Source organism: Helicoverpa armigera, chromosome 23 (assembly GCF_030705265.1).
Source record: "Helicoverpa armigera isolate CAAS_96S chromosome 23, ASM3070526v1, whole genome shotgun sequence".
Classification (NCBI taxonomy): Eukaryota; Metazoa; Arthropoda; class Insecta; order Lepidoptera; family Noctuidae; genus Helicoverpa; species Helicoverpa armigera.
In genome coordinates this window covers 4,103,649-4,129,500 of record NC_087142.1, presented here as the reverse complement: position 1 = coordinate 4,129,500, position 25,852 = coordinate 4,103,649, and the positions used below count along the sequence as shown (strand labels likewise).

The 25,852-nt window shown below is 38.8% G+C and overlaps 3 protein-coding genes across 5 annotated transcripts; 1 reads left to right on the top strand and 2 right to left on the bottom strand.

Annotated features, from left to right (window-relative positions):
• Positions 1 to 142: 142 nt before the first annotated feature.
• LOC110377219 (regucalcin) lies at positions 143 to 3,614 on the bottom strand. The gene is made up of 6 exons (XM_049837428.2): positions 3,476 to 3,614; positions 2,641 to 2,800; positions 2,040 to 2,237; positions 1,388 to 1,606; positions 840 to 955; positions 143 to 413 (listed from the first exon to the last, which is right to left on the bottom strand). Exons 1-6 carry the CDS (start codon positions 3,572 to 3,574, stop codon positions 174 to 176), a joined length of 1,032 nt encoding a protein of 343 aa, XP_049693385.1. The 5' UTR covers positions 3,575 to 3,614; the 3' UTR covers positions 143 to 173.
• On the bottom strand, positions 3,560 to 25,852 carry LOC110377193 (SWI/SNF complex subunit SMARCC2). Of its 3 annotated transcripts, none has more exons than XM_064040713.1 (20): positions 25,582 to 25,852; positions 25,151 to 25,270; positions 17,729 to 17,842; positions 15,970 to 16,138; positions 15,407 to 15,561; positions 14,379 to 14,522; positions 13,871 to 13,998; positions 13,258 to 13,364; positions 12,718 to 12,842; positions 11,974 to 12,155; positions 11,371 to 11,512; positions 9,940 to 10,060; positions 9,362 to 9,498; positions 8,820 to 9,009; positions 8,200 to 8,354; positions 7,602 to 7,719; positions 7,121 to 7,270; positions 6,564 to 6,788; positions 5,411 to 5,513; positions 3,560 to 4,444 (listed from the first exon to the last, which is right to left on the bottom strand). In XM_064040713.1, exons 1-20 carry the CDS (start codon positions 25,696 to 25,698, stop codon positions 4,345 to 4,347), a joined length of 2,802 nt encoding a protein of 933 aa, XP_063896783.1. In that variant the 5' UTR covers positions 25,699 to 25,852; the 3' UTR covers positions 3,560 to 4,344. The 3 variants fall into 3 exon arrangements, with proteins under 3 accessions (XP_063896783.1, XP_063896784.1, XP_063896785.1); XM_064040714.1 differs by having other exon boundaries at positions 6,564 to 6,785; XM_064040715.1 differs by having other exon boundaries at positions 17,738 to 17,842.
• On the top strand, positions 19,574 to 23,553 carry LOC110377194 (regucalcin). Its single transcript, XM_049837429.2, has 6 exons — positions 19,574 to 19,764; positions 21,068 to 21,203; positions 21,821 to 22,024; positions 22,281 to 22,499; positions 22,749 to 22,861; positions 23,250 to 23,553. Exons 1-6 carry the CDS (start codon positions 19,678 to 19,680, stop codon positions 23,496 to 23,498), a joined length of 1,008 nt encoding a protein of 335 aa, XP_049693386.2. The 5' UTR covers positions 19,574 to 19,677; the 3' UTR covers positions 23,499 to 23,553.

Genomic DNA, 25,852 nt, shown 5'->3' with positions numbered 1-25,852 from the left:
AACTATTTTGGTTTTAATTAAGACGTTCGGGCATCAAATCTACTAAGCGCTTCTTATTATTAATTCGGTTGACCCATGCGACTGTTGTACAGCCACGTAAAGGTGTCTAAAAAACGAAGACTAAACAAAACATTGCTTTATATAAATTTAATTTAATCTTAAATACAATTTGATCAATAAAAATCAGCGTTATCGAATCTAAACATGTGAGGTTCGACGCCGCGGCTGCCGGTCCCGCGTATCGTAAAGATGGCGCCTCCCAGCGGCTCGTGAACGGCGTCTACATTGTCTCTGGCCGTCGTTACAAAGAGTTCGTCTAGGTTGGGCCCTCCCCAGCAGAGAGAGGTCACTCGGGACACGGGAAGCTTGTAGCCGAACACTATTTGTCTCGTGTCTGGGTCTACGTGTAATACCTGTAGATAAAAGTATATACTTAAGCTTGTTTAATCACTTAGGTAGATACCTTAGCCTTGAAAAATTACTGCGAACCAATGTGAGGGGCAGTCATTAAACCTATATAGTGTATCAATCAATCAATCACATATTAATTTTTCCTTTAATTGCTGTTATTTACGTCAACCCCATTTTAATGAGTGATTGCAGTTGGTTAATGAAATGTATGTACCTTAATTTAAAATCATCACTGCTTGTAAACAAAGTGTGACAATACCACGAACGAAAAAGATTTCATGCAATCACGATGAGAATTTTAATGTAGGGCAATTATATATCCCTTATATAATATTCCTTGGGTAATTGCATCTCCCGTTTTAGCATCTTAACCTTAAAATTTCATTACCGTCCCAAAGAGATAATATACCCCATAGGTTTGTACTCACAGTGCCCCCGAACATGAGCGCGATCCACAGGTTTCCATGGCTGTCTATCGTCATGCCGTCAGGTATGGCGTCCTCGTAGCCGTGCGCTGATATGTCTATCACCGTCCGGCGACCAGCTGATAAAGGTTATATTATTATGTTTTAGTCAAAATTCCAGCCACTCATACATAAGTATAATAGGAATTTTTATTTCTAGAGACACGGTATTTACATAATATGTAGGTAGGTAGTATTTCATTACCATGAATAATCATCATCTGACGGTCCGTATACAAATATTTTTGTTTAGAATTTGACTAAGAAATATACTATAATATAATCTTATGCTAAAAGGATAATCAACTAGATCAACTACAGTTAGGAGCATATTGATTTGAAATAGTCCATTGCTTATGGCTAGACTAAAATATGGATCTAGAACAATAGAACCTCATCTAAGCGAGGATTTCATTAAGGTGTGGACTTTGTGTCTATGGATGCCATGTGGATGCTTTGGTTCTTTACTTCCATATCTAATTTTAATTTCTTACAAACCAAAGAATACTTACACAAGTCCCCTCTCTGCAGATCAAAGTCGAAGGCCTCAATCTTCTGCGTGGGCGAGTCGATGTAATACAGCACGGTATTGTTGAGCGACCACACGATGCCGTTGGAGATGGACACGGGACGCAGCTGTATGCGCGGCCGGGTGAAACTCTCTTGTTCTAAGCTGTAGAATGTCGCCTTGTCGGGGATCACGTCGTCGCCAGTTTGAGGGCCTTTCGTACCTAGTGAGAGTTAAATTTTGAAGCTAGATGCACATAAAGAAATGCTTATCTACTATTATAAAATTAAATGTCTAACTAACATGCATGATGCAGTCACGTAGTCTGTGGTCACAACTATAATTTAAGCATTTGAGATCATTAATTTTAAACACGGCGCATAACATTTTTGAGTATGTATTCCCTAAAGAAGGGAATAAAACGGGACTGAATAGGGAAACTAGTAAACAAATATCAGAAAGGGTACGCGAGATAATACCTAATATTTCCTTTTAAATCTCGCGTACCCTTTCCTTAGTGCTTAGAACTATTTATAGTCATCAAAGTTTTGCTCTTATTTATTTCATTTTGGGCATATATAATTAACACTTTAAGTTATTTTTTATGACTTCTGATAAATTCCAGAAGTTTGAAAGTAATAGCACGTTATTCATACCTGCCCAAAATCTCCCTTCAGCATCAGGCTTCCCTTCATTGATAACGTTATCAGGTAGCCCTATGTCCATGGTAGTAAGGAGTCTCAAGGCCGCGTCTCCAGCGATGGCCCAGTCCATCAGGTATAGGGAAGAACGCACGGCGACTAGCAGCCGGTGGGATCCAGTCACTAGGGAGACTACGTTCACTTCGCCGTAACCTAAAAATTGTAAATGAGATAAGTCAATTTGATTTTTATCTAACGGGCCTGTTTTAAATGTGACCCTGCGACTGTTAAACAGGCCCAGTTTGGGGTCATCAATCTTCATGTACGTAACATTTTCGGATAGAATACATGATTTTTGAAGTGTTCTAACACGTCAGTAAACTTTTGAAGATAGACATTCTCAGACTTGCAGTCAATTTGATGGTGCTTTTATAAAAACATATTTATCGTCGGAACCAAACAGTACCTACTTCTGCCTTGTTTCTTTGTTGCCCTAATACTGGTATAAGCAATAGTAGATAACTATTTCAGCAGACAAAGTCTAACCTTTCAGAATTTAACGCTGCCTTTATCACTGAAAAATTATCTTGTCGTCGTGAATATATTATGTACTTACTTATATGCTTAGTATAAATCTTCCCGGACACGTAGTCTAGCCGATGCACGTTGTTCTCACGTACGTCGACGAAGTACAAGCTCTGTAATTCCGGGTCCCACACGGGACTCTCGCCGTGTATGAACAACGCGGGACTGCCGGGGTTTTCATGAGACGATACCTAGGAGTTGTTCGGAATAGTGGTTCTGATTATTAGTTAGTGTTTTCAAGGTGTCACTTGTATAGGCTGCGGGTTGTTCGAAAGAGATACCGCGGCCCTGGTACATAAAAGGCCTATGACGGAACACGACGGTTTTTAGTCAGTAAGAGTCTGACACTCCCTCACCGCTGCTAACCCACAGCGGGAGGGGTCATTTGATGATTTTTGACGTCGTAAAAAAAAAAGGTGTCACTTGTATGTATGTACGACACGAATTTAGAAGTAGCCAGCTTCCACCCTCGGTTTAGAGTACGAGGTAGGATTCATAGCTTACATCCGGTACCTTAGATCCAGGAGACAGTTTTAAGCTAACCTCCCCACCAATTTACTAAAGTTGTAATTAATGTAGCTAATTTGAATTTATTTTCAGAATTCGTCCAGTGTTTAAGACATAATAACTAACGGGCACAATAAATACAATATTATAAATTCAGTAATTTTAATTTATTACAGTATAACGTAACGATTGACCCGTGAAGGATCTTCGAAACAAAAAAAATGTTCAGACAAGTTAGCGACATGAGCTCTGGAGGAATAGTTTTGTATTAATTTTTAATATACTAACTATAACTTCCGGGTATTCATATTTTGTGAAGAATAATGTACAGAATATAGGAATGTCTGTCAATTACTTACCATAGAAATTCTATAATAATGTTGCGATTCCTGCGTCTCTTGGTTATCAGCGACGATAGAATAATATAACATAGAAACCATTGATATTATTAAAAACATTATTTATTTTAATCTTAATACTTATTTAAATTAAAATAAATTTACTAACGGTACTCCGTGCAGTACCGCACCTGAGATTGTTTTCTGTACAACTGTGAATCAAATGTTTCCAAAACATGTCAAACGCAATAAAACGATAAAATGCTTCTTTGACAAATAAAAGTGAACGTAAACAGTTACAAGTCGATAACGCGGGACAAAATGACAGCGCAGACTGAAACAATACCGCTGCCGTCGACAGCTTTTATTTGATAAAGTCGTAATGTACGCTTACAAATAATTTGAGAATACTTATTGATATACACTTTCACGCTTAGTTCGCACAGATCACAAACATAAAAGGGATGTTAACAAAAAACAGTTAAGTAGTCCGTCTTCTATATAAGCAAAAAATATTAGACATGTTTTTTTAAACTTCCATGATCTAAATAATGCGCCAAACCCTCGAAATCTAATCTTAGGGTGAGTTGTATCATTTAACTATAACGATAACCACACCATAACTAGCTGTGAAATTGCCGCCCATTGGTCAAAATGCGATTTGACCACTGAAAATAGTTCGGTATAACCGAACCATTTTTATAAATGGTGCAACTCACCGTGAGTAAATTCCATTGATTATGATGATTTATTTTATAAAAAAATACGTGTCCAATATTTTTCAACAGACCAATACATTTTTTGTCAGCATCCCTACTTCATAATTCGATAGTTATGTCTAATCTTATATATAGCTTATGTGTAACATCGTATGGGGTATGTGTATGTGTTTATGCGTGTGCGGGCGGCGCGGGCTCGGGCGCGGCGTCGGGCGGCGCGGCGGCGCCGGCGGCTGCCGCCACTGCCGCGGGACCACTCTCCGCTTGTAACCTGCACATGATTAAACATTATATAAATATACATACATAATCTACCTTGTGGCGGGGTATATTGAAAACATGTGGAACAAAATGACCAGCCGTCATATCATAATCGTGATAAAATCTACTAAGTAGCGCGCCAAAATGCTGGTGTTTTGGGACGAGGAACGCTACCAGCTTCGCCCTCATACGGTCTACTTCCCATCCATTTTTTAAGAATCAAATCACCAATCAATCAAGACCAATCTTTAACAGATGTCTCCAGAAAAACCCGAATGCCTAGTTAGGGTAAAGTAACTGATCGTTTTAGTCACGCCTACAGTACGTCACATGACCTACCAACCTAGAGTAGGCGCAAGACCTGCCTAATGGCATCTTTTGTTCTTCTTTCCTTCTTCCGTGACCCAGATTCAGCTAAGTACCATGTTTGCCTATCAAACCTCCTTAATTATGATAAGACTAAAGAGGTTGAAGTGCTACAAAACCTTCAAATCAAAATATATATTTTTCTAGTAGGCTAAACTAAACTTTAAAGAATTTTGTACTTTACATGCCACGCTTGTTATCTGCTTACTTATAGGGCTTTGTACAACCGCGTTTATTAGTAAATAATGCGACCTAAATTGGTGAACACAATAGGTTGTATTGCCCTCGTTATTGCAATGCAAGGCCAGTGGACGTAGCTTTGTTCTGCAGTGACTCAACTTTGGACACATATCAAATAATAAGCCATACATGGCCCAAAAATAAAATGAAAACAAAAATTCCGAAAGATTTAAAATGTAACCACGTATTTTTGGACGCACACAAGGAGACACTTTTCATCGATTTGCATAAATTGGTAGGTATAAAACATTGCTTAACGTTAACTTATTCTAAGTAAGTCTAAGCAGTTGAAAATGTACGATTATTATGTTCTTATTCCTTAGCGTAACTTTAATACCTGTTTAGGGTAAGAGTTTAAAATGGTTTGTACCTTTGATGTGCCTGATGCCTGGCGCGGAATTCTGCTGCCTTGAGTTGCTCGAGATGGAACTGCTGTCGCTCTTGAATCAGCTGCTGCCGCTGGTATTCCAGTCCTAGGGTAAACAAAAATATATCAGCGAAAACTTGTTCAAATAAAACTATTTTTAAAACATACGCAAATAAGTATTAAAAAAAAAACAAGTCGTTGCTTATCTATTCAGCTAGTATTTTTGATAATTAATTCAGACTTTTATCTAAATTCTGAAATTCGCACAGCAATTCAATGCAATGCGAGATCAACGGCGAAATTAACTAAGGCAAAATTTTCTAAATGTACGACAATATGTAATGCCTTCCAAGTGTACGCAAATATTTTGCATGCAATTGTATTAAGAGGACGAATTGGAATTTTTGGCGCCAAGGATGTCAATTTTTCTCAGTAAATACAAAACGGATCAAAATACAACTTGGTTACCTGAAAGTTCATGATATAAGCCTTATTTTGTTAGTTGTAGAAACATGATTAGGTAACTTTTATAACAGAGAAAAATATATCAAACATACCTCTTTTTAAAAAGAGATTCACATATTATGGGCAAACGGGACCGATTTAAGCCTCTTAACTTTTTTAGTAGTTGAGTATATACATACTCTTTAAAATGGTAGTAGGAATTTTTATTAAATTATCATTTCTAAATATTAAAATTACAAAACCATTTTGTCGCTTACGACTTTTAGTTATAAGCTAGCGCGCGTATTGTTATCCTCGCCCCGCTCAGACGCTCCGACCCCTTTTGGCGCCTTAGATGCGCGTGCCGGTTATGGAATTATTGTTGACCACTTCCTCGCCTTAACAGTTGTACACACGTAATGCGCGCATACACATATATCATGGAAGATTTTGCTGTACGCATCGACCGAATTATACCCGAGGGCACTAAAAAAAAATTAAGATAATACCTTCTCTCTCCCTCTCCATAGTGGCTTCTAGCTCCTCGAAGTGCCTCAGCTTGATCTCGAGTTTCTTCATCTGTGTCTCCACGAGTAAAGCTACGAGTCACTTGATCATACTTACCTCGGCGGGATTAACCCATTGTATGTCGGAGCGCAGATATACGCGAGACACAATTTACTTTCTATTGCTATACATAAAATTTTATTACCTTCTCTCTCCCTCTCCATAGTAGCTTCCAACTCCTCAAAGTGCCTGAGCTTGATCTCGAGTTTCTTCATCTGCGTCTCGACTAACAAAGCTACAAGCGACTTGATCTTGCGTTCCTCGACGCCGGCGAGATGCTTCGCCTTGACGGCGGCGGCGGCGAGGGCGGCGGCCGCGGCTGATTGGAGCTTCGCGTCTACGGTCGCTGGGCCTTCGGGTTTTTCTGCTGCTTAAATAAAAATAGGAAAGATAATAATATATTTTTAGCAGTCACAATTATGAATAAAGTTATAGTTGTTGTAATATCCAGCAAAGTTATTGAGGTTTAACTGAGCTTCAATTCACACAATTCATCAATAGGTTTTACCTACGTTATATTGATAATGCCATACGGATCATGAACATATTGTATTACAGCACTTTCATACTAGCGCATTTTCCGGAATTCGGTGGGCATTTTTTCAAAAATTTCTTTAACCAACTAGGGGGAATATGTTGACACTGCTGTATGTATGTTTATTATTTTATATCACGGCGGATATATTATATATTTATGATTACCTGGCGTTGCGGCGGGTTCCTCTTTCGGCTCCTTCTCAGCTTCAGGCGCTGCGGGTGTTTCAGCCGGCTCGTCCTTTACCTTGGCCTCACCTTCCTCTACCTCCATGGGCTCAGCCTTGATATCTGAAGAACCCTCTTTCTTGGGTTCAGCTGTAACAATAGTTTATTTTGGTGAATTGGGGTTTTATGTGATATGATGGCGTGGATAGTCATTAGACAAACCCCTTGACACATCATAGTATTTTTATAGGACACGGGACATTAAAAGACTAAAACAAAAATGGTTACCAAAATGTTAGAAATGCAGTATGTTTACTGGGGTCACTATAATTAAAATTCATGTTTGGGGTTATGGTAATTATAAAGTTTTTGCGTGACAAGTTTTTAAAAACTAACGTATATACAAAATTTCATCTCAATTGGTTAAAGATATCTTTTGTTAATATATATAAGCTTTTAAATAATATAATAGTATAGTTACGTGTAGGCGAGAGCTCCGGCGCGGTGCCGGCGATGCCGGTGGCGGCCAGCGCCGCCGCCGGCCCGTGCGCGCCCGCCGCCTTCACGTGCGCCTCCATCATCGCTGCCGGGACTTCGTCCTGTGAGAAACAAAATACACTCGTAAGCCAACAAACGACTTGACGGGACTTATCAAAAACACATACCGTGAAATAAAGTTCCCGTCAAACAACTTTGCATCTACGAATTTGTCCCATTGGAAGCCTCGCCTTCGCTTAGTGATTTGTTTTTTTTACGGAGTGACCCTCATTTACATAATGAAGTACATATAATCCCCTAACACATCATAATCGCATATACATACTTCTCCTTTGCATTCCTCTATGTACTCTCTTATATACTCCCCTATTCCCTTATATACTCTCATTTAAACATTTTTATGTAGTCTCCCCAAAAACGCCTTACATCCTGTACTTCCCTTTATATATAATATATTCCTTTATGTACAGATTTACTACTACTATAAACTCTATATTCAATAATGAATTTACATGATTTTTCAAAAGTGGATCGGCCCTTCATGTCCTCATCAATTCGACCCACATTCCCACAGTCCTTACCTTAATAGCAGCGAATTCTTCCATAGCGGCTCTGGTAGCTTTAGACGCGATGCGCGGGTCCACCACGGACGCGAGGAACGCGACCGTGCTCATGACGGGGTTGCCGGTCTTGCTGAAGGGGATCGGCTGATATGCTAGTGGGCCGAGAACGCCTCCTATGTGGGATAAAATGTGGTTAAAGTAAGTAATATGAAAGTATGAAGAGTGTGTCATGTTAGTTAATATTTCTGTTATGTATGAAGACTGTCTTATGTGGGAAAACAAATTGATTTTATCCATATAAACCACATGAAAGCTTTTGTATTAAAATCAAGCTTGGAACATTTGACGTGATTTCCTCTGCCCCAGAATTGTGTACCCAAAATGTAGATCAAAAAATTATATTAAAAAATGTTGGCTACTGTTCAAATAAAATATCAATGCAAACACTTGTCTGGTTCTGGCCATTGTCAAAAAGGGATTTTCTTAGTTACTGCCGAATCAGGTATCCGGTCCGGGGTATAATCAATTAAAGAAAAACATGTTACTCGCGTAGTTAGAACTACGCGAATAATATGTTTTTCTTTAATTTCTTCTTACTTTCCATCTGTATCAATACTAAACCGGCCACTTATACATACCAGCCTGCGGATCATGTAGATAAGGCTCCTCGATGGGCAGGCGCAGGAAGTGCAGGATGCACTCGTCCTGTGTCCGCGTGCCCACGTGTGCTGCCACGCGGTTCCAGTCGTCGCGGTGCAGCTCTAAAGCTTCCAAGAGTAGGAGAGTCTCTTGTTCCGTCCATGCTCGGCCTCGGGCGCCGCCGCGGTACTAATGACAAAATAATATCAAGACATATAAGAAATATTTTGTGCAGGCAGCGAAGGTTATGCTCAAAAAGGATAGATGTTTTTTGAGCGTTTATGAGCTTGTGGCTATGTGACAACAACACAATTCGATTTAGCAGTGAACTGCTCTAGATCCGTGGATGGATGACAGACAGGACATATGGAAAATTGTGGGTCCTGTTATTAAAATTTTGCACTAGCACTAGCAGAATTTTCAGCTAAAAGCTGAAAGCTAAAAGATGAAAATTTATTTATTTTTTACAGTTGTCTCAGTATCTTCGCTTCAGTTACAGATTGGTCAATAAATAAGTAATATAAGTATGTAATATATGTACCTGATCTAGTTTCAATCCAGGCGCCGATCCGAGGTCTAGAGAAGGCTCCGGCTTGATAGGCGGGACTGGGGGTGTGGCACCCGCACCCGCTTCCGCGCCGTTGGGTAAGCCTGGCTCCACTTTTGGCACATTCTCCGCTATAGAACGACACAAAAATGTGTAAGAATAAAAATTACAATATTAGTGTCTATTGCTCTATACTTTTAAAGCAAATAACCAAACGAAAATTGCACCAACATTAGTTATTTTTAAAACCACTGTTCTGTTCATATAAACTTTCAAGTAAATGGACTTATATACTATGAATTATATTGTCTGTGTAAAAGAGTCAAAAACTGCGTATTTTTTAGCAATTTTTCTATATGACTATAATATCATCAAAATATTTAGCAAAAGGTGTACTTTACTGGGTAGCTGTTAGTAAAATGGTGAAGGGTAGATGTTTTGGGGGCTGTCTTTTGCAAATTTTAACCGTTTAAAAAGTGTTGTTTTGCACAGAAGTTTCAGTAAATTTTCAATTTTGCTCTTTATAATAATATCACAAGAGGTACACAGATAATAAAACACTAAATACTAACCGGGTCTGGGTTGCGTGGGCCGGGTGACGAGCGGCTGCAGGCCGGACGGCGTGTCGGACAGCACGTGGAAGTGCGACGTGGGCGGCGGACCCATCGCCGTCGGACGGGACTCCGCTTCCAACTAAGAAGGAAAAAAGTTTTGTTTTATTGTTATAGAGAACTTTATAATTATACTGCGTATTACATAACCATCCGTTACTTGATTTTCGATTATAGATTGAAATTTGACATAATTTATGTAAAGCTTATGTAAAACTCAATCTTCTATCGCAAATAGACATTTTATTGACAACGGATGGATTTATTCGCAGTAAGTAAAGATGTAAGCGTTGAATTGTAGTATGTGCAAGTTCCAAATGTTGGAAATTATAAAAAAGTCGAGAGTAAACTGTCTGCGATGTGGTTTTGTGCCTCTAGAATACAAATGCACCCGATTTTCAAGGTTGATTTTGCTCACGTTGATCCCCATTTCCCCAACCACTTGGTAATATAAAATATCAATCATTATGTTTGTCGAGAGGTCATCATTACCCGAGCCTTTTCCCAATTATGTTGGGTTCGGATTCCAGTCTAACCGGAGAAGAATAATAATAGTGGCATCCAGGTCGATTGTCCGCCCGTTCACTGGGGGTATTCTCCCAAAGAAGATCAGGCAGCTGCGTTGGATTTAGGTACAGTATATACCTGATAGTTGATGAGCCCCCACTGCTCGAGGAAGCCGACACGCCGTGCTCGTCAGGTGCTCGGTACAGTATATACCTGATAGTTGATGAGCCCCCACTGCTCGAGGAAGCCGACACGCCGTGCTCGTCAGGTGCTCGGTACAGTATATACCTGATAGTTGATGAGCCCCCACTGCTCGAGGAAGCCGACACGCCGTGCTCGTCAGGTGCTCGGTACAGTATATACCTGATAGTTGATGAGCCCCACTGCTCGAGGAAGCCGACACGCCGTGCTCGTCAGGTGCTCGGTACAGTACATACCTGATAGTTGATGAGCCCCACTGCTCGAGGAAGCCGACACGCCGTGCTCGTCAGGTGCTCGGTACAGTATATACCTGGTAGTTGATGAGCCCCACTGCTCGAGGAAGCCGACACGCCGTGCTCGTCAGGTGCTCGGTACAGTATATACCTGGTAGTTGATGAGCCCCCACTGCTCGAGGAAGCCGACACGCCGTGCTCGTCAGGTGCTCGGTACAGTATATACCTGATAGTTGATGAGCCCCCACTGCTCGAGGAAGCCGACACGCCGTGCTCGTCAGGTGCTCGGTACAGTATATACCTGGTAGTTGATGAGCCCCCACTGCTCGAGGAAGCCGACACGCCGTGCTCGTCAGGTGCTCGGTACAGTATATACCTGATAGTTGATGAGCCCCCACTGCTCGAGGAAGCCGACACGCCGTGCTCGTCAGGTGCTCGGTACAGTATATACCTGATAGTTGATGAGCCCCCACTGCTCGAGGAAGCCGTGCACGCGCATGATGGCGCACACGTCGCCCGCCAGGTTGCGCCGACACGCCGTGCTCGTCAGGTACTCCGTCGGGTTCAGCCGGTACGTGTCGATCATGAAGTTCCTGTAAAACACACAAATATTATTAGTACCACTCCATATTAAAACTAGAACAGGACAGAAGTGCAAAGCGATAGGCATGAAAAATTTGGCCAAGCTTCGCAAATGGGACACTCCCCACGCACAATCCACGTGGGTTTACGGACGTTAGAGAGCAGGCGCGAATTCGAGTTTCAAAAACGTCATCGGAAAATTCACATTCTATAAATTCAAATAGGTACATAAGGGTGTACATAAATGGAGTGGTTTAAATAAGGGAGTACAATGGGGGAATACCCAAACCTGTGCAATGGAGAAGTATGTGTGGAAGTGGGTACATAATAAGGGAGCATATTGTGAGAGTACACAAGGAAGATTATAAGGAGAGTACATATCATAGCATAAGAGAAGTACCTACATAAAAGCGTTTTTAAGGGCAATACATAATCAACACAGTGAAAACTATTATGTAGTACTAAATCTTACCTGTAAGCGAGATAAATCTCCGGCGTTTTCGACTTGTTCTTGCCGTTAAAGAATTCAGGCAGCGCTCGCTTCTCAATAGTGTGTATCGAGTTGTAGTCGAACCACGCTGAATACGATGGTACCACAATATGGTGGGTCTGATCTGTCACATTGTCTTCTAACTCTTCTTTAGTTAGCATTTCCTGGAGAAAAAATATGGATATAAAGATGTTTTTTGCAATGAAAAAATATTGTTAGTTGTGATGTTGTGGTTATAATGGTGACTTTTAACTAAATGCTTATAAATTAATAATCATTTGTCTATTGTAAAACCAGTATGTTTCAGCCAACGTCATGATAAGTCGAATCCAAATGCACTATTCAGCTGATATAATTATATTATGAGTAGGTACAACTTCCGAGCAAAGTACAATCATGTAGCCATAATCGCACATCTAAAGCCGCCAATTGATACCTAAAAAATCCTACATAGCAATGCTTCGAGCCCGGAAAACGTTTGAACAAAACTATATTAGTGGAGAAATAAATCAGTACAGTCAATAATAAATCTATACTAATATTATAAATCTGCATAGTTTGTTTGCTTGAACGCGCTAATCTCATTAAGTACTGGTCCGATTTGAAAGATTATTTCAGTGTTAGATAGCCCATTTTTTATATAGCTCACTTTTTATCCTGGTAGGTGCAGAGGTTCCCACGGTATGCCGCTGAAACCTTTGGCAGAAGCTAGTTGTTAATATGTACCTGTGTGTTGGAGTCTGAGTGCTTGCCCTGCGAGTCGTCGTGAGCATCGAGTGGCGGCGCGGGCGTGGCCGGCGCCTCGCTCGCGCCCAGCGCCTCGCTGGCACCACCCGAACCCGCCGCGGCCGCTGTACACACACGTATTATAATAAAGTATTATACACACGGGGTTTAATACATTGTTGAGATAAATACGGCACTACGAAAGAATCACAATACAAATTCGATGATAAAGTCATCAGATTCGCGCCTCGTCGATTCGTTCGGTTAAAATAATACGACTGATTATTATCAATTTGTTGTGTCCCGCTTGCACCCTTTGGGTACTACATCTTAGAAACCTCATGTACCATTTTGTGTGCGTGGGCGATAAACCACAAACGCAAACGCGGAGCAATCCGAAGTGAATTCTGGTACACTGCGAGCGCCATTACCGCGCCTTTTCAAATAGACCACTTCAAAAGAAATATACATATAGGACTAGCTTATTCAAGGTGCAATTTTTTAAATACCTGAAAATCTATAAAATGTACATATACTCACTATCAGCAGAGCGTTCATTCTCAGGCGTAGGCGCGGCGTCGGTGTTATCTCTGGACGCATTGTCTTCTTCTTCATCCACGTCATTCTCCCGCCGTTTTGTTATACGGCTGTTGGAACAACGATAGCATTAAAATGTTTGAACTTTACCTGGTGCAATCTCATTCTCATTAATATGGGGACATATTATATAGCAAGTAGACGAGCAAACGGTAACACAACTACAAAATATAGCTAGATCTACTCTACTTTAATTATAGGTTTCCTTCGTTTATGGTGTAGATAGACTGATGATATGATATGTATGTATGATGGTATGGTATGATATGTAGATTGTAAAAAAATGGATGGTGACAAACAGACAACAGTGTTCTTATTAGTTTTTTTTCTGTTTGCGGCACGTAAATAGAGCCTAATATCATCGTATTAAATATATACATAGGTATAAGTATGTATGTCCACCAACAAGATGGACAGACGACCTTATAAAGGTCGCCGGAAGACGCTGGATGCAGGTCGCTTCCAACCGGTATTTGTGGAGATCTAAGGGAGGGCCTATGTACAGCAGTGGACGTCTATGGCTGAGATGATGATGATGATGAATCAGTACTGTTACCTCTTCCTCTTGGCATGTTTCTGCGGCGGCGGCGAGGGCGAGCGCTTCCTCTTGCTGCCCTTCTTAGCCTTGCTGGACGGCTCAGCGCCCGGGATCAGGTCGTCCACTGACAGACGCAGCTTGTGCACCTATAGAACCAAATAGAGTAAATAATGGATATTGTTTTTATCATAACAAAAAAGTCCGATGTCTCTCATTAAGTGTCAACTTTATTGGCTAATCACACTGTAAACTACCGTGTCTGTAGCAAATAAAGATATTCTACATATTCTAATCATGGATATAAGGACTGGACTCAATATCTGAGAATTGTAGTAGTGTGTTTTTTTTAAAGCATTTTTAAATCATAATAGACCAAGGTACTGGACGACACCTCTATGTGTCAACAATACTGTAGAAATACCTATGAAAACGCTACCTGTATGATGAACCCTATTAGTGTGACACAAAATTTCCACCTAAATATGGACTCAATTGGGTGGACAGTCCAAACATGCTACTTAATTACCTTCTTCTTGCCATTAGCATCGACTTCGTAGTCCTCCTCGTTCATCCACTCGTTGTACTGCGGCAGGTCCAGCACCCAGGACGCCGACACGCGCCACGGCTCCGAGCGGCTGCACTCCCAGCTTACCGTCTCTGGGACATCCACCTATACACAAAGAGAAGTTTATTAAATAATGTTAACTGTTCTAAACTGAAAATATTATCACATATGTGTAGTGAAAAGTGGTTTTAATGTTAATTTCAGCGCAGGGTCCAGGACCCGTGAAGAGCTTGTGGCAAACTCAAATCCAGGAGGATCGATCGACCATAAAATTTAAGCAACGCTTGGCGAGGTCAGTCCATGAATGAGAGAACATCTTGCCAAATAAGCAATTCTTCCATTTTTCTAAAGGAACGATAAACTGATGAGTCCAAGAATATGACATTGAACATATTTGGTAGTCATGACAGGTAATCAAAAACAGAAAGTCTGAAACCCAACCTTACGAAGGAGTATCGATCGGGTTGCACGGGTGACTGGGTTGAGGTCAGATAGATAGTCGCTCCATGTAAATGACATGTTTATTTATTTTCTTTCTTCTTAAAATATTCAGCAGTATCCTAGCAGACTATAAGCCGACACCAACATAGTTGAGAAAATGCTAGACAGAATCAAATTCGTCAGACTCACGGGCAGGTCAGCCTGCGCCCAGGTGTCATGGCTGTCGGGCAGGTAGTACCAGTGCACTAACACGTGGTTACCACGACGGAACACCGGCCGCGCGTACTCCTCCTCCAGCGAATCCACCGTGGAGTACACGATGTGTGTCGGTTAGGAAAAAGCTAGACAAATGATTGTTCAGACTCACGGGCAGGTCAGCCTGTGCCCAGGTGTCGTGGCTGTCGGGCAGATAGTACCAGTGCACGAGCACGTGGTTGCCGCGGCGGAACACTGGCCGCGCGTACTCCTCTTCTAGCGGGTCCACCGTGGGGTACACGATGTGTGTCGGTTAGGAAAAGTCTAGGCAAATGTTGATTCCTCAAACTCACGGGCAAGTCAGCCTGCGCCCAGGTATCGTGGCTGTCGGGCAGATAGTACCAGTGCACGAGCACGTGGTTGCCGCGCCGGAACACCGGCCGCGCGTACTCCTCCTCCAGCGGGTCCACCGTGGGGTACACGATGTGTGTCGCGTCTTCTTCGTCTTCTGTTTAAGGAAAGAAGTCCAATATAGGCATGTTTTTTACAACAATTAACGGCACGAATCTAGAGCGCTGATCTTCACTCCGCAAAAGTAAGTTATTGGGTTCCTTTGGTGGTATGATACCATGCGCAAAGCTCTAACCACTCATGGACCGAGCGCTTAAGATCAATTTGTCATCAGATTTTTTATGATAACCAGGCTACTTATCACAACTGTACATCAAAATTTAAAGATCAAGTCATCAAATAGCTTATGTTAAGCCCTAACAAAATGAAGTGAAACCCTGTATCGATTAAATAAAAACTTCAACAAGCTTACAACTTCAGTAAGTTTTTGATAGAGGGGTATCTTACTTTCTTCTCGTACCAACATGTACAAAAGGGAAATAAACATGATTCAAACAATAATTACCGCAAATATCTCCCTGGTGATTGACAACGATGTCCTTAACCTTGTTGGCGGTAGCCTTATCGACATCCGGGCGAATGAAGACTGCTGGTGAGCGAATGATCTCAGCTCCAAGCAGCGAGGACTCGATCTCCATCATCATCTGCACGTTCAGGTCCTTGCGGGAGGGGTTCTGTAAATGTGGGAGTGGGGGGAGGGGACCAGAAAATGTTTAGTGTTAGATGATGATCTTATAAGAGTCAACGTGAAAGCATTCGATTTTAGAAACTTAATTTTATATTAAAAACTATAAAATTTGTCACGGACTATTTGAATAAAGATTTGCAGTTTATTTCTATTAGGTACTCAATTGTAAAAAAGTACTATTACAAAATTATAACTAGATATTGGGAAAAAGATATCAAAACGCAAATTCAAGGACTTAAAAATAAAATCATGAGAACAATTCTTACATAAAAAAAATAATCCCAAGGTTGATAAATGAAAGTACAATAACACATGCAATACAGACAGTATAAAAGTGAATCAACCCACAATGTATTAGTGACATGACAAAAGAGTTAGGGTTATTAATCACACAAACACACACAAAGAACGTGTTATTGGAAGTGCCCATATTTACACACAAGTTCGACCACAGATCTATATAAACCCAGACAAGTATTTGGCAACATAATGACCCTTGCATGAAATGGTACAGCCATGTAACTAGACTTTAAAGTAAATCAAATTCCCGCGTTAGAAAGAGATGATGTTATATTTGCTATATATAACAATATCCCTTTATCTCTCTCCGGTCGTGTCGGATTACCGTCCTATCGGCCTATGAGAGTGAAGAAATAGTGAGTGCACCTGGGTCTGCTCAAATGCTTGTGCATTATAAAATGTCCTGCCCAGTTGGCTAATCTCCTTACATGAGGACATCATATCTCTATCTCTTTATAACTCTGTGTTCGATATAACTTTAATGTCCAGTACTATAGGTTGAGAGTATGAAAAACATTGGGAACTGCTACCTTCAAGCAAGAGAAGATTTCGTGTTACTCTATAGATCCCGTGTGTGTGATCTAGGAAAAATGTGATCAATAACAACACATCACTAAAGAAACTATTTTATATTAAATCATTAATTGTGCTTCAACATAAATTGTTGGTCTTTAATTCTAAAAGAAACTCCATTTCTGAAATAATTAGAGAGATAACTATTCGTTCTAAATTATACAAAAAAAAAAAAAATAAGGCTATCATTGAAAAGTAAAGATAAGTTTTTTTGGAAAATAGTATCGAATGTACCTTTTGTTAATATAATACCCTCGTTTTCATTTCGTGCATTTGACCTAGCGACAACATGCGTATGACTCGTGATAAAATTTTCAGAAACACAAAACCTTGAATTTCCATTCATTTCTTTTCACTAGCACTGCTTTTATTATGTGCCAGATTGTTTGCATTTTTAGCACAACAATAGGTCTACATGACAAATATTTTTGCAGGTTGTCTTTGCTGTTTCGAAAATAATTCGATCTTTGAGGGGGCCTCGTAACGTTGCTGAATTTATAATTACTGCCCAAGAAATGAAGCTACATAAATTACATAGCATCATCCATAACCAACTAGATAGACGGTCCTCGTTACGGTAAAGTTCATACGCATGTTATCGCAGATCAAGTGATGCATTGTTATTCAGCCGCGTGGTGCGGGGCAAGGGCTGCGGGGCGGCGCGGGGCGGCGGTGAGCGAGGCGGCGTGCGGGTAGTGCATACCTTACCGACCTGGAAGTCGAACTTGCGCCACCGCTGCTCCGACTTGAAGCGGAACATGGTGGCGAGCACGGTGCACAGGGAACCGCCTGGTTTCATGTCCATGAATGCTTTCATCTGAAAAGAAACGAATATATATTTTAATCAGTAACAAATGTGATAATATTAGTTATGCTATCATCAGTTTCATATTATTCTTAATGTGTATTTTCTAAACAGCTTCTGCCAGCCGTTTTACCCGCCTCGGGGAATTTCTTTCTTTCTCGTGAAAGAAATGACAGACTGATGCTACTATCATCATCATATAAATTCATTAATAAATATGAGAATAAGATTATTTCAAATAATGTAACCATTAATCTACAAAAGTAACAATAGAACTCTATACAAGTTCAGGGCCATAAGAACAATTAAAATGTTTCAAATATTTCATTGTATTGTACGCCATATTTGGTAACAAGCGGTAATTTTAAGACAATGGGTCATTTGGCAATGCAAAATTATAATACAGTTACATATAGACCCATATATCTCTGAGATATAGTATATTGTTAACACATTATAAACTCTATAAAGGTAAGTATCGTTAATAACTTCCGTTCATCTGGCTCGCTTATTTTTTCCTTATAGTAATTGAATTAATTTATATGAATCCACAATATATAGTTAATTAAAATTTAATTCCATAATTCAGCGAAATTTTATTTACTTATTGTATATGGGTTGCAATAGTTAACAACACTTATCAACTAATAAAACTAATCTAGTTTTAGAATGGTGTTGTTAGGTTATAGGGCTACCTGTTTGATTGAACTGCTATTGAACAGCAGGCTATTTACAACAGATACCCACATAAAAATGGTATAATCTGAAATATACTTGAAATATTTACCAGCTATATCTGTTTGGTAACATTGGAAAGTATCAATAAGTGCAATGACAAAGGGAAACTCGCTGAACTTGCGTCCGAAGGGCAAGACAATTGTAAAGTCGGAAGTAAAGCGATTAGATGTGACAGTCGCGCGTACAGGATATGTAGCATATCAGCTGTAAACATTAAGCGTGGTAAGGTTACAGGAACCATTACTGCTAATTGTGCATACCTAATATTTCCCATACTATAATTAGCGTCATAATAATAACTTTCCCAATATTAAGAGCGTTTATTTTAACTCCAGACAGAAGGTTGCAAAGTTTTTACCATTTCTAAAAAAAACTGGTCACAAAACTGTCACAGGTTTTTGGAAAGAAGTAAAAACAGTGCTAAATACATTTCCTAAGATGTCACATAATGGTTTAAGACCTCGTCTAAGGTCGCACTTCCGCGGAATGGTATCTTTTGAGCCGTGACTCGGTATCGGAGAGCGCGACCTTCCTAACTAATTAACAACAATGCGAATTTGTGTGGATGTAGGATTTTCAATTTGGATGCTATAGATGACGTAGAAATAACATTAAAATGCGTATAAAAATATACAAAGTTTGTATGGATGTAAAACTGCTGCAGCAATTCCAAAAAATATTAATTACGAAAGTAAAAATATTTCCTGAGTAAACCAGGCAAGATGTACAGCAAACAGCTAATTCAATAAAGTAATATAAAATAACAGAGAACAAATTCAGCATTCAAATTAATTTATTTCCTACGGAAAATTCATTCCAATTAAACAAGACCATCGTCTTTTTAATATGCATTTTATTGATCCCTTTACACATGTTTATAGTGTTATACAAAACATAATTAAAAAAAAAACGTTATTAATGTAATGTAATAAAAAAAAATAACTACACGTGATTATCATAATACGTGCACAGAGGTTCTATTACTTATAGCTTAACATTCACCTGTTCAAGAACGCCACAGACCGGTTACCTTAGCCAGCAGTGGGAGATTGTGTCGAGACGGCGCAAACGCCGAACGTTCGCCAGTGTTACACCGAATTGAAGATACAATGATCGTGTCAGTCAGAGAATTTGTATTAAGTTTATTTGTAGTGAACTGTTTAGCTTATAGAGCCCCTGCACCGCTTATTAAAACTGTGAGTAATTTTGGATTTATTTGTAAGGGAAAGAACAGTTTTTGGGGCGTAGATAAATAATTACCATAATCTCGTCGGTTGGTAGAAAAACAAGGGTCATTAGCCTAATTTTTTTTTTTATACAAAACGTCTAATGACAGATTTTTTTCTATTAATTATATTGTTTTTGCTGTATTTACTACATTATTTTTAAAAGTTTGTCTGTCATTTCATGTTTGTAAAAATTAAAATACCATTATTTTTTTCGGAATAAAAAGAAATTAAATGCCTAATAGCTTATTAAAAAAATATAAAACAAACACAACAACAAGTAAAACAACAGCAAAGAACTGTATTTTATCTTCTTAACTATTTAAATTTAATTGAAGATGTTTGTATGTTGTGAACTATGAAGGTGAACTTTTGAAACCAAAAAAAGAACAACAATGATGATCTATCATATTATTAATGCTAATGAGAATTGGGTTTATGTGTTTTTTATTGGGTTATTGTCTCTTGGAAAAGCTTTTTTTTAGGATACGACATGATATCGTTCCCTCTGGATTCTGACTGTTGAAGCAGAAAGCAGAACAAAGCACAAGCGATCTACATATAAAATATATTGAAGATATTACAAACCAAAAATATTTCTTTAACACCCTACGTTTATAATCGAGATTCAGATGCATCTTAAAAAGACCTGTTTCATTACATCTATAGTATTTATCTGCCAGATTTTAAATTCATTAGTAATTGAAATTATCTGACAAATGTGTTTGTCCAGAGGTAAAAAAATAACAATAATAATAACATATAAAATAAAAACAATAAAGCTAATTTCTGGGAAGTTGCTGTTTTTTTGGCAAGTAAACTTATGTATTTATGCCTCCTAAACTATCTAGGCATAGATTAGATCTTCCTCATCTAATGCTTAATTAGTAATATCTAAGAAATGCTATTCATTTGGATTTTCCTAATCTGATTTTCCTCGCCGCGGTCAGTTCATATTAGCTAAAAATGAGGCGTAAACGTAATTTAACTTTATTATACAATATACATACTCTATGATCATACTGAGCAATTCAATGAAAAATAATCGTAGCCCATTGTAACACGTTGTATAAACTTTTGCATTAATAATAAACCTGTAGGAAGGATAAACAGGAACAAAGCCAAGAGCTGAAAGGCTAGTCTAGCTAGCCACTTCTTTTTCCTAGTAATAACCCATAGGAAGTGGAGTGGCTTATGTAATCCTGACGTTCGAAAAGTGCTGTTTTTCAGCCTACTACTAACTTTGATTGAAACAAATATTTTGTTACATCAGGTGCAGAGAGGCGGGACACACTTCGAGGGTCCCCATTGGTCAACAGCTGAGAATGCACTATATTGGGTCGACATCCATGACCAAAAGGTGTATAGATTCGATGCAGAGACGGCGAATATCACCTCTAAATCAATAGGTAATTTAGATAGCTAGATTATTTTTGATCTAAGGTAATTCTAAATAGGTAAGATTATTTTTGGTGTATAGATTCGATGCAGAGAAAGCCAATCTCATCTCAATAGGTAGGTAATTTAGATAGGTAGAGTATTTTTGGTGTAAGGTAATTCTAGATAGGTAGATTATTTTTGATGTATAAATTCGATGCAGAGAATGTCATCTCTAAAACAATGGGAAATTTGGATAGGTAGATTATTTTTGGTGTAAGATAATTTTTATAGATCGATTATTTTTAGATTCGATGCTGAGAATGTCATCTCTAAAACAATGGGAAATTTGGATAGGTAGATTATTTTTGGTGAAAGGTAATTTTGATAGAACGATTATTTTTGGTATATAGATTCGATGCAGAGACGGAGAATATAGAGAATATATATTAATATTCTTAAAGGACAGTTAAAACGATTATTTTTAATTGTACAACGTAATAAAAATCAGGAATAAAAGGAAAACTAATTGTGTCATTTAAAACATACAGAGATGCATTAGAAACAAACATTACGATGATTATTTTTATTTTAGGCTAATTCATATCTGATGACACCATGTCAAAATTAATCGTTTATTCCGTTGCAGGTTACGGACCAGTTTCATTAGTGGTAACAGTGAAGGACTATCCGAAGCTGGTTCTAACAGGAGTGAGGACAGAATTATATTTCTTACCCTGGGACGCACCTGAGGGCGACAGTTCCCTCAGATTGTTGAGTGCCGTGGATCTAGGCTTGCCAGACAACAGGTGCAATGATGGCAAAGTTGACGCGAAAGGAAGACTTTGGTTTGGTATGTGGTGTTTTAAAGTTATTTTTTCCAGTTGTTGCCTAAAGTTTCGTTTAATCGTAGTGGCCAAAATGAGTTTTAACTATGGGAAAACGATATGTTAGCGTGAATACAGAACATATGTTTATACACACGTATTGGAATTTAGCAATTCAATAGTGTCTTTCAATTTTCTCATTGTTTCGAAAACGAATCAAACATTTACTTAGCTTCAAAATGGTAGCATAGTTTTTTTGATAGATAATTATTTTAAATTCAGGTACAATGGGCAAAGAAGTGAACAATAACGTCGACAAAGACCAGGCAACTCTTTACATGATGGACGAGCACAATTACTTGGACCCCATGGAGAAAGTCCGGCCGGTGTCCATCTCCAACGGGATCGCGTGGACAGCTGACAACAAGTTCATGTTCTACATAGACACGCCGACTAGAAATATAGACGTGTTCGACTTTGAGCTCGAAGAAGGATGCATTCGTAAGTCTTAATGACCTTCTTTGTATATGTATTATTGTTTATTTCATGTCTTATTAATGTGGTTTGCAAATTCCATATATTTTTTTGCTTTGTATAATTACTCAGAATATTGATGTTGTACAACACATATAACTCACTAAAGAAATAATAACACAATCATTAGAATCACACATCAATCAGCCAGAAAAATCAACTACTGAGTACTTTTTAATGGGCAGTAAAGCTTATTAACTTTTATTTAAATTTCAGGCAACAGGAGGACACTATTTAGTTTCCAAGCCAACAATGTAACTGGATCACCTGATGGAATGACCATTGATTCTGATGGCAACCTATGGGTAGCTTGCTTTGATGGATGGAAGGTAATGACTCATTAACTAGCATCATCTGCCTAGCATTTTTAATATGTTGGGTGTTTTACATGGAGCGACTGCCTGTCTGACCTCCTTAACACATTTACCCAGACAACCCCATACTCATTGGTTGTCAGACTTGTGGGCTTCTCATAACAATTGCCAAAGATTTTTAAATGACAGCCTGGAGCCACCAATTTAATGGACCTACCTACCTTTGCAGGGACTCATTATGAAATACATGGTCATCCATTGAAGGACAGACCACACCAAATGTTATTTAATGTTATGAATGTTTATAATTAATTGTCTGCCGCATTTATATACCACCGCTCGATAACACTCTAAATTCAAAATTTTATAACAAGGATTTTAAAAAAAAAGTCTATATTTCCAGGTCATCAAGATTGATTCGCGAGCTGGCAAACTATTGGAACAGCATAGGTTACCGGCAGCTAAAGTAACATCAGTCATGTGGGGAGGACATGATCTATCCACATTGTTCGTAACCACCAGTAAGGTTGGCCTCTCTCAAGCCGAGTTAAACACACAGCCTGATGCGGGCTCGCTATTCGCTATAGAAGGAACGGCCTCCAAAGGATTGCCCGAAAATCAGTTTATTTTTGCTAATGCTGCAGATTATTAGTTATACTACTTGTGTATATTTTGTTATCTGAAATAAATTGGTTATTTTCCCTTTGTTTGCATGTGTTTAATTTATTGAAATGTAATAATGTGTCCTCAATGTAAGTGTTTTAATAAATATGTGACACAAAGAACTTTTGTAAGCAGCCTCACATTTTTAGCATTAATTCTGACAGGAAATTTACAGCCTTACTTATAAAAATCAACTAATCATCTTCTAATCATTGTTTTAACTAATTACTACTCAAAGCCTTAAGTAGTGATTAAATTATTTTGACCTATAAACGTTGCTTAAGCATGTCTTAAGTAATGAACAGATAATGACATAAAGAGCCCCCGCAGACCACAGACTTTTTATCGGCCGATAGTTTAGTCGGGTTGGCCTGCTAGTACGCACACCGAGCCAACTAAACAGTTTAGTCGGTGATGAGCGCGCAAACTATCCCAACAGTCGGCCGACTGTTTGCTAGTTTCTAACCAACTGGTGAAAAGAGTGGTCGCATCGCACGATGAAAATTAATAAAACATTGCATAGAATTATTATTGCTCTCATACACCAGAGAAGGAAAATTAAAAAGAAAGCCCGAGAATATTGGGTGCATCATATCTTTAGTGATAGATTATTAAATGGAAAATTTTACACTAAGTATGCATTCCAAATTACTCAATTATTAAAGGGCTGGGCTTTTTTCGACTTCCTCGATCAAAGTTACGATCGAAGATTCCGAAATAAGTGACTGAGAATTGGGCGACGCCAATTTACAAAACAAGCGCGACCGACCATTCGCTGTCAAAGCTCGGAGCGAACTGAACTATCGGCTTAGTCGGCCGACTAAAAAATCGTTATGTGTGCGCGTGTGGTAGGGAGCCAATACTGATTATACGGTCGGCCGATAGTTTGCCGACAGTTTAGTTTGAATGGAATCGGGAAGCCCATCAAACTTGTTTATCGGCCGATACCAAATCGTCATAGTGTGCGCACTTGCTTACATCTGCGTACTGATTAAGAGCCCGACCAAACTATCGGCCGATAAAAAGTCTGTGGTCTGCGGGGGCTCAAAAACATACTAATTTCTCAACACTACCGGAATGTTGGTAGCTTAAAAAAATATTTGTCATGAAAACGTTGTGTAATGGCAACAATGGCATCCGTAAAATATAAAATTAAAAAGTTGAACTGTCAATAAACCGGAAATGACAAATCAGCTGGTAAGAATCCAGCCATTTTGCTAATTAGCGGGTTAAACAAGGGTGTGAGGCTACTTAATTTGACAGCTCATTTAAGACATTGCTAAGAAAATTATTTATTTCAGCCACGTTTATAAGTAAGATTTTTTCTTAAACACCCCTTAAGTATAACTTATTATTTAATTCACGTTTATCAGTAAGACTGTTAATGTATGATTAAAGTGACATAATAATAATAAGGCATACACGTTCATATCATAGTATCAAGATTAATCTATCTATGGTCAAAATGAATTTATATTATAAGTTTCTTCTCCTATACCCATGTATTGGGCTAGTTGAATAAACTATATCTTGGTATTTAAAGTCATAAGCACAAGGCAGTAATATAATATAAATATTCAAGATTATGCTGAAACCTGACCTGAACATGTCATAACCATAAACAATCCAAACAAAACTTACCGGAAGCCTCAAAAAAGGTGGATCTGAAGAGTTCTTCCCTAATTTGTTCTCTTGATACTGAATGAGCTGTATAACCAGTTGAGCCAAGCCCTCTTTTGTAGGGGGATCTGTCTGCACATGCTGAAAAACAAACATATAGCTGTCAACACTCAATGCATATAAGAATCTTAGTAATAAATACCTTGAAATGTCGGTCTCGAATAGTCCTAGTTCAACTGAAGTAATTTTCTTAAACTACTGTCTCAAATAACTATTTGAATACTGTTTACTTACAGTACGAAATCAGCTTTGTGATGCTTGGTGCACCTTGTTCGTCGTCGAGACTTAAATCATCGCGTCTACATAAGCGGAACACTTAAAATTGAGGTCTTTCCTAAATCTATAGAGATAATATGCTACTATTTAACTAATTCAACTAATATTTTACTTACTTTCTTGCAATTCTTTTGAAGCCAAACGCGAATTTGATCGAATTGCGCTAATGATTCCGGTGACTGAAAAAACTCGATATTAGGCCCTCCATCCTTCTTTGGGCCTATGGTCGCCATCCTGGATGAGTTGTGTGTATTATTTGTCACAAAAATAAACGGATTTAACGTCTATACTGCAATTATTTAGAAAGAAAACCACTGTAAAAATAACAAGCTGACACGGCGTCGCTGCATCAATTATTTTTGACATTTGTTTTTTTTTCTGTGGTGT